Source organism: Rhipicephalus microplus, chromosome X (assembly GCF_043290135.1).
Source record: "Rhipicephalus microplus isolate Deutch F79 chromosome X, USDA_Rmic, whole genome shotgun sequence".
Classification (NCBI taxonomy): Eukaryota; Metazoa; Arthropoda; class Arachnida; order Ixodida; family Ixodidae; genus Rhipicephalus; species Rhipicephalus microplus.
In genome coordinates, this window is record NC_134710.1 from 159,457,815 (window position 1) to 159,467,531 (window position 9,717).

Consider the following 9,717-nt stretch of genomic DNA (forward strand, 5'->3'; position numbering starts at 1 on the left):
GCAAGTAGTCATGGTCTTGGTGCGGTACTCTTGCAGCGTGACAAAAACTCACGCGAACGCGTCGTTGGTTACGCAAGTCGTGCTCTTACCACTCCAGAAAAGAACTACACTATCACCGAGCAGGAGTGCCTTGCTGTTGTTTGGGCAATGCAAAGATTCCGACCATATCTTCACGGCCGTCATTTTACCGTCGTGACCGACCATAACGCCCTATGCTGGCTTTCATCGCTGAAAAACTTATCGGGTCGCCTCGCTCGCTGGGCGCTTCGTTTGCAGGAGTATGATTTCGATGTCGCCTACAGATCTGGGAAGAAGCATCAAGATGCTGATGCTCTATCGTTCTGTCCTTTGCCCAGCGGAAGCCACTCACCATCGATACTCCAAAACGACAGCACCTCTCCAATCGCAGCGCTAAGTTCATCACCTGCCACCCTATCCGTCCTTGTTTCACAACAACGTGTCGACCCATACTGCCGCACCATTGTTGACCGCTTGACCGGCTCTACTACTCCTCCAAACGCCAGACTCCGTCGACAACTTAAACAATTTAAGCTTGTCGGTGATGCTTTATGTCGCTACATTTACCACATCGATGGCAACAAGTGGGTACCCGTCATCCCACGTTCTCTGCAACGTGAAGTTCTGGAAGCCTTTCATGATGATCCAACCGCCGCTCATCTAGGCTATCACAAGACTTACGACAAAATACGAAGTCGTTGTTTTTGGCCTGGCCTCTCTTCAGCCGTCGCTAAGTACGCCGCCTCCTGTGTCCATTGCTAATGGCAAAAACGACCGACAACTGCTCCGGCTGGCTTAATGCAACCTTTTCTTTGTCCCGCCTCGCCTTTTGAAGTCGTTGGAATCGACTTGTATGGCCCTCTTTCTATATCATCCAATGGGAATCACTGGATTGTCACGGCCGTCGACCACCTTACCCGCTACGCAGAAACAGCTTCTATACCATCTGGGACTGCCACTGAGATCGCCGATTTCTTTCTTCGCCACATCTTTTTGCGTCATGGAGCTCGACGCATTCTCCTCAGTGATCGTGGCAAAGTCTTCCTATCTTCCATTGTCGAGCAAGTTTTGCGTGCCTCGAACACTGTTCACAAGACCACTTCTAGCTACCACCCGCAGACCAACGGATTGACGGAACGGTTTCATCGGACCCTATCGGACATTATCACCATGTACATTCACCCCAACCACATGAACTGGGATGCAATTCTACCCTTCGTGACATTCGCCTATAATACAGCTGCTCAACGCACTACTGGCTTTCCTCGATTTTTTTCTCGTCCGTGGTCGCTCACCGAGTTTCGCTCTGGATGTCTCTTTCCTTTCGGCCCCTGCACCCTCGACGGCGCCTTTCTCTGAAGAATTCCTATCTCGTCTCGCACACTGCCGTCACCAGGCCCGTGTTAACACCAGCCTCTCTCAAGACACTCGAAAATCTCGCTACGACTCGTCTCGCCGTGTTGTGAGTTTTTCCCCTGGTGACGAAGTTCTTCTATGGACTCCACTACGCATCCCCGGCCTATTCGACAAATTCATCAGTCGCTTTATTGGGCCGTACACGGTGGTCGAACAGACATCCCCTGTCAATTACCGCGTTTCTCCTCTAGTCCTGATCATCCGCCTGTCCTGATCTCCGCTAGTCCTGATCATCGTTGCCGAGGAACAGAGATAGTGCACGTATCTCGTTTAAAGCCTTATGCGCGACGCATTTCATAATACTGTCAAGCGACCAGGCGGCCGCTTTCACCGCGCGGGGGAATTAGTGTGAGCGCGACAAGCGAATGACTCTTTATTCTTTTTGATATCATCATCACCTGTACATCTTGTTCATCTGAAAATGTCATCACCAGCGTGTTTTAGCTCGAGCCTGACTGAATAAACCGGTTCCTCACAAGATATATATATATATATATATATATATATATATATATATATATATATATATATATATATATATATATATATATATATATATATATATATATATATATATATATATATATATATTGTGGCAAAGCCTTCGAACAGTGGGTCGTTCTCTCCAGTGCCTTCTAGTGGGTCGCCCTTTTCATAAGAAGAAGAGCAGCTCATGCAGAGAGTCGGATTGATTTGTGGAGTTTAACGTCCCAAAACCACCATATAATTATGAGAGACGCGTGCAGAGAGTCGGTCCCCGCATTGACTGTCGCTGTCGTGGATCATCGACGAGTGTCCGCCAATAAACGTCTTAACAATATGGTGGAGAGTGCTGAGAGTGCTGTGCCCTTCAAACATCTTTGGTTCGCATTCGATGCCCTTGGAGCTTCGATCCCGTACCGTGCCTTCTACCATGCACCAGGACGCCGCTCAGCAAACGCTCCCTCCTACGCCGACGCCATGTCCCGGTGTCCCCCGCATCCGCGACCCTCCTGTCTTCACCGGCGCGGATGGCACCGACGTCGAGGACTGGCTCGCCATGTACAAACGCGTGATCGTCCCCAATCATTGGGACGAGACAGCTAAACTCGGTAACCTGTTTATCTACCTCGCGGGTGTGGCCGGAATGTGGTACAACAACCACGCATCTGATTTCCCGACTTGGTCCGCTTTTAAAACCGCTGTCGTCAACGTGTTCGCCCGTCCTGCCGTTCGTAAACTGCAAGCCGAACAGCGTTTACGTGAACGAGCACAGCAAACCGGGGAGTACTTCACAAGTTACATCGAGGACATCCTTGAATTGTGCAAGAAAGTCGACCTGAACATGTCAGAGGCTGACAAAATCACGCATGTTCTAAAAGGCATCGCCGACGATGCCTTCACCATGCTCCTGGCCAAGAACCCTGACACTGTGGCAGAAGTCATTACATTATGCCAAAGTTACGACGAGCTGCGGCGGCAGCGCTTGATGACCCGTCGACCGCCACCACGGGATGCTAGTCTCTCGGCTTTGTCAGCAGTTCCTGACCACACAACCTTGCTCGCCGAAATCAAGTCATTCGTGCGTGAGGAATTTGCCCGCCAGGTCTTTTTACTGGCTTTTGCTCCGCCGCAACATGCTCAGCAGCCATCAAGTACACTTCTACCTCTGCTCCGCCGAGCCATTCAGCAGGAAATCGTGGAGGTCGTTCCTGAATACCACGAGCCCCCTCCTGTATCTGCACCACTCAGCTACGCCCAAGTTGTAGCCAGGCTGCCCCCACCGATTTCTGTGGCTTGCCCCCTAAGTTACACCGAACCCACCGCGAGGCCCCAGGCCTTTGGAGAAAATGTGTCGCCTACATACGTCGACGTCACCCACGTGCCCCGAGTGCCGCCCACCTTGCACTCATATCAGCAGCCGGCTCACCCATCGCGTTCTGCGACATGAATGAAACCCACGAACAGATGGCGCACTGCTGACAATCGCCCCATCTGCTTTGCTTGTGGTCGCGTCGGTCACGTAGCACGCTATTGCAATCGTGTGCAGCAACCGCAGGTCGCCTCGAACTTTCCCAGCCAATCAAGCCGCTCATATGACCAACCGCCGCCTATGTCACCGTCGTCCCGCCCCGTTCCGTCTAGCCGCCGTTCACCATCTCCGCGACGTCGCTCACTGTCGCCGATGCGGCCACGTCCACTCGAGGGCGACCAGGAAAACTAGTCGTCGCAGTTTACGAGGCAAGGGCTGCGACGCTGTCGAACTGCGGAAGCCCTCAGGAAAGCCCATCGAACGTGATAGACGTACTTGTGGATGGCGTTCATGCATCTGCCCTTGTAGATACTGGAGCCGCCGTATCCGTAATCGGCTAAGTTTTGCGTCATAGATGCAAAACTTAGCCGATTACTGCGCAAAGTGACCACGCCACTCTCAGGGCTCTCCCTCCGTACAGCCAGCGTCCAAATCATTCACCCTACGGCGATGTGCACAGCCCGCCTTATGACTCAGGACGTGATGTATGCGGTTGAATTCATCATAATTCCTTCATGCTCTCACGACGTCATCCTAGGATGGGATTTTCTCTCCCGCCATGACGCCGTCATTCATTACGCACCAGCCGAAATAGAGCTAACACCATTCTCTTCTTTGACGCCGGCCGACAGTCCATCTACTGCAAGGAAGTTACTCGTCAGAGATGACACCCAAGTGCCTGCAAACTTGTCCGCGATGGTGTCCGTCTACTGCGCAAGCCTTTCTGACACCGCTGCACTCCCCTCGCCATCTCATCGTGTTTTTATCAGAAAAGGCTTGCTGGTTCCTTTCGCGACCGTGCAACTCACTCACGGCAGCACCACTATTTTTGTTGTGAACTCATCCCCGTACAGCGTTACGTTGGTGCGAGAGGAATGTCTCGGCAGCGTGGAACCCATCGAAGACGAACAAGTTACGGATCAACCCGATGACATGCACTGCTCAAGTTCCAGTACGCTTAGTGCTGTTTCGACGTCTGCTTCATCTTCCGATGATGTATTCGGTCCCTCCATTCCCGACAACCTTACGCCAGGCCAGCGTTCCCAGCTTCTGGGCCTGTTGGATGAATTTCGGTCTTCTTTTGATGTCGCCCAACCTTCTCTCGGCCGCACATCCACCATTACACATCGCATCAACACAGGCACACAGCCACCACTGCGGCAACGTCCATATCGCGTATCTCCCACAGAACGCCATGTAATCAACGAGCATGTCGACGACATGCTTCACCGTGATGTTATTCGACCCTCAAGCAGCCCCTGGGCGTCTCCAGTCGTTCTCCTCACGAAGAATGACGGTTCTGTGTGGTTCTGTGGGGACTACCGACGCCTCAACAAGATCACTCGTCAGGACGTGTACCCACTACCGCGGGTAGATGACGCGATTGACAGCCTCAAGGAGCAGAATTCTTTTCATCTCTCGATTAGCGCTCAGGGTACTGGCAAGTACTTATGGCTGAGGTCGCTTGATCGAAGACCGCTTTTGTCTTCCCCGACGGCTTGTACGAATTCAACGTCATGCCGTTTGGGCTGTGCAATGCGCCCGCCACCTTTGAGCGCATGATGGATACTGTTCTGCGTGACCTAAAATGGCACACGTGCCTGTGCTACCTCGATGACGTCGTTGTTTTTGCTCCAGACTTCTCGACGCATCTTCAACGCCTACGGCATGTTTTAACGCGTCTGAGTGACGCCAGTCTGCCACTGAACCTAAAAAAGTGCCGATTTGCAGCTCGGCAGCTGACAATACTCGGCTACGTCGTGCCCAAGGATGGAATTCTCCCTGATCCAGCTAAGCTTCGGGCCATGGCCGAGTTCCCCAAGCCGACATTCGTGAAGGAACTGCGCAGTTTTGTAAGGTTGTGTTCCTACTTTCGGCGCTTCGTTCGAAACTTCGCGACTATCATATCGCCGCTGATGAAGCTCCTCGGAAGTAACGGGCCTCTCCATTCGTGGTCATCACAGTGCGACGACGCTTTCACAACGCTCCATCGTTTGTTGACGTCGCCTCCCATACTCCGCCACTACGACCCTACGGTCCTTACAGAGGTACACACGGATGCCAGTGGTGTCGGCCTTGGCGCTGTCCTTGCGCAGCGCAAACCAGGGTTCCCGGAATATGTCGTGGTGTATGCAAGCCGTACGCTTACTAAGGCGGAGACTAATTACACTGTCACCGAGAAGGAATATTTGGCAATCGTCTGGGCCCTTACAAAGTTCCGACCTTATTTGTACGGTCGCCCATTTGATGTCATCACCGACCATCACGCACAATGCTGGTTGTCGTCATTGAAAGATCCCTCAGGCCGTCTTGCCCGGTGGGCACTTCGCCTGCAAGACTACGACATTCGCGTGCTGTACCGCAATGGAAGGCAACGTGCTGACGCCGACGCCCTGTCGCTCTCTCCCTTGCCTGACGACAATGCCCACAACTCAGCGTATCACCTTGCCATTTCTCCTATTAGCATTCATACCATTGCTACTGAACAGTGCAAGGATCAATGGATCGCCTCACTGATAGACTTGCTGGCTGATCAATCCACTCCATCCACTCGCGCGTTGCGTCGTCAAGCCCACCATTTCGCCGTTCGCGACGACCTCCTCCACAGGCGCAATTACAACGGTGACGGCCGCCAGTGGCTACTAGTCATACCTCGCAGTATGCGCTCTGACATATGCGAGTGCTTTCATTCCGATCCGCAATGTGCGCACTCCGGAGTATCGAAGACTTACCACCGCATTCGCCAACGGTACTTTTGGCACGGCATGTACCGCTACGTGCAGAAATTCATTCGCTCCTGCATAGATTGTCAGCGCCGAAAAGCTTCAACGCACCTGTCACCGGTAGGTCTGCAACCTCTACCTTGCCCTGCCAGGCCCTTTGGGCGCGTTGGCATCGATTTGTATGGACCATTTCCACTGACGTCGGCTGGTAACCGCTGATCCATTGTCGCTGTGGATCACCTCACGCGATACGCCGAAACGGCCACTCTCCCAGCGGCTACAGCGAGCGATGTGGCCTCCTTTCTGCTCCAACGATTCAATTTGCGACACGGTCCACCCCAGGAACTGCTCAGTGACCGAGGCCGCGTTTTCCTGTCTGAAGTCGTTGAAGCCATTCTTAAAGAGTGCAACGTTGTTCACCGCAAAACTGCTGCTTACCAGCCGCAGACCAATGGCCTCACCGAACGCTTCAACCGTACGCTCGGCGACATGCTCTCCAAGTACGTCGCCACCGATCACACAAATTGGGATTCCATTCTACCCTTCGTCACCTACGCATATAATACCGCCCCTCAGAGCACCACTGGCTTTTCACCTTTCTTTTTATTATATGGAAGGCACCCCTCGCACACCATCGACACGATACTTCCGTACAAGCCAGATCTGTCTGAGTGGACGCATATTTCTGCTACAGCCAAGATCGCTGAAGAGTATCGAGAGCTTGCAAAGGCCTTTACTGCGCATGATCACGAGCGGCAAAAAAGCATTTGCGCTGACGCCAGCACTACTGCGCCCACGTTCCTCCCTGGAGCGCTCGTCTGGCTCTCGATTCCTACCACTGCAACTGGCCTATCTTCAAAACTATTGCCCAAATACGAAGGCCCCTACCGTGTCGTCAAATGCATTTGCCCTGTAAACTCCTTGATTGAACCAATCGAACCATCTTCGGACATGTGCCGTCGAGGTCGAAAAGGTCGCCAGGCGGCTTCCTTTTCGTACCCGAGGTAGTTGTGGCAGAGCCTTCGAACAGTGGGTCGTCCTCTCCAGTGCCTTTTAGTGGGTCACCCTTTTCATAAGAAGAAGAGCAGCTCGTGCAGAGAGTCGGTCCCGCATTGACTGTCGCTGTCGTGGACCATTGACGAGTGTCCGCCAATACACGTCTTAACAATATATATATATATATATATATATATATATATATATATATATATATATTTATATATATTGCACGACGAGTTATATATATATATATATATATATATATATATGTGTGTGTGTGTGTGTGTGTGTGTGTGTGTGTGTGTGTGTGTGTGTGTGTGTGTGTGTGTGTGTGTGTGTGTGTGTGTGTGTGTTAATTTCCTATTATGGCACCACGCGTTGGAGCCCACCTAATTTGAAACTCATTTCCGCATGTTCTCAATAATTTATGCTCAATTTCCTAAATTTTTCCAGCTGCTCAGGATGTGAATTCCTAGAACTGAATGCTACAGGGCAGGCTTTAATTGGTGATTTGCGAGATATTGTTCTTTGCGTGTCTACCATAGCCACAGGCGTTTACTGTCAGCAGCCATATTTGCTACTGTTCAAGCCGAATAATCTTCTATATCATAAAGTGTCCCCCATAATACCACTGCTACACTGCACCTCGACTGGCAAGACGAAGTTTTCACTGTGTCACCGTAAATAGTAGCGAAATCAGCATTTTTTGTGTTTAATTCAACAAGTAGCCATTCACTTTCGTCCATCTGCTTCTTCATTCTTTCCTTTACTTTCTAACACCTTGTAAATGTTTACGCTCGATTATGGTTAGATGGTTTTTCTGCTCGTCCTAGTATAGTAGAGCTTGCCATCAACGTACAGCCACATACTGTTACCAGATTGCGAAGGTGGCGATAATCCTTTGTCTTGATAAGGTCATTCGCAAACGATTAATTTGCGCACGTCTTGCTTCATCGGTGCATTTTTTGTGATCTAATTGGTGCATATTGCTTTCGTGTGCATTGATAGGCCTGCATCCATTTGAGATAGATCTTTTCTTGTTTGTTTGTTTTTTGGTCGGTATTTTTATTTTGGTGTCAGGTTATGATTACTGTGCACCCTGATAATATTCGGGAAGCAATAAGCGCTGACACTGTTTTCTTTGTTTCTAGTTCTTGCGTGTCCCATTATATTGTTATGATATATGTCGTACTAGGCGAAGAACGTCACTGCAGTATTTTTTTACTTCGAAGATTCGTGTCGCTTTATTGCGCCCTAATTGCTGAAAGCTACCGCAACAGTGATGAAGGAACGTCGCGCGATTGTGTTCTTTCCTGCATTGTAGGCAGAACATTTTACGAATTTACTCGGCTACTTTTATGGTCTATTCAATACCACGATATGCGACGTACTTTATCTCTCCGGTGAAAGATGTATTATTTACATTTTGTAAGCAACCAGTGACTCTATAGAGTGCTAGCTGAAGTACGCTTGCCTTTTTTTTTTCATTTATCAGCTACATTGCTGCGATATAATCAGCATAATCATAGTACCGTAATTTTCATTCTATTTTTCTGTCTAATTCAGGAGAAGTCAATGCGAGTGCTGGCTGAAACAGTGTCGCCTTTTTGCATGATGCTGAGTTCTTATTCTTTGGCCTAAGATCGGAGCTGACATATACGATTAATTGGGCTAGTTGATAGCTATTCCTGGGCACCGTATATTTTTTGAGGCAATGTTGCATATTGTATGTTCATTTTGGTCTCGCATATTGCCTAAAGAATCAATGCCTATATCCAATTGTGCAAGCTAAGCACGTAAGGTGCCGTACTGCTTAGCTCTAGGGTGCGGGTTGGAATCTCTACTCTAGCGACCGCATTTCAATGGAAGCGAAATGAAAGGATACCCACATGCCTAGATTTAGGCGCATGGGAAATAACCCAAGGAGGTATCCGCAACCCGCCACTATGGCATGTCTGATAAAGATATCGTAGTTTTAGCACGTAGAACCCCAGGAATTATTATTCATATTCATGACTCCACCTACAGTTATAATGATATCGTTCTGTGCATCGTTACTTGAATCACTTTCCAAGTCTGCAATTGGACAAGTCGTATGCTGCGCTTTTACGTTCAACTTTACGATGAGCACTTGCAGCTCTTACATTGCACCAATAATTTCATGATTGCTTCTGCACCCTCTTCCAGCTTGCTGCTGCTGCTGCTGCTGCTGCTGCTGCTGCTGCTGCTGCTGCTGCTGCTGCTGCTGCTGCTGCTGCTGCTGCTGCTGCTGCTGCTGCTGCTGCTGCTGCTGCTGCTGCTGCTGCTGCTGCTGCTGCTGCTGCTGCTGCTGCTGCTGCTGCTGCTGCTGCTGCTGCTGCTGCTGCTGCTGCTGCTGCTGCTGCTGCTGCTGCTGCTGCTGCTGCTGCTGCTGCTGCTGCTGCTGCTGCTGCTGCTGCTGCTGCTGCTGCTGCTGCTGCTGCTGCTGCTGCTGCTGCTGCTGCTGCTGCTGCTGCTGCTGCTGCTGCTGCTGCTGCTGCTGCTGCTGCTGCTGCTGCTGCTGCTGCTGCT

General features: G+C 50.5%; 1 protein-coding gene across 1 annotated transcript in view; it reads right to left on the minus strand.

The window, feature by feature from the left end:
• Positions 1-9,326: 9,326 nt before the first annotated feature.
• LOC142775128 (uncharacterized) overlaps positions 9,327-9,717 on the minus strand; it is a 1,722-nt gene continuing 1,331 nt past the window's right edge. Inside the window, exon 3 of the mRNA XM_075876477.1 lies at positions 9,327-9,464. Coding sequence (XP_075732592.1) covers positions 9,327-9,464 — 138 coding nt within the window. The remainder of the gene's footprint in view (positions 9,465-9,717) is intronic.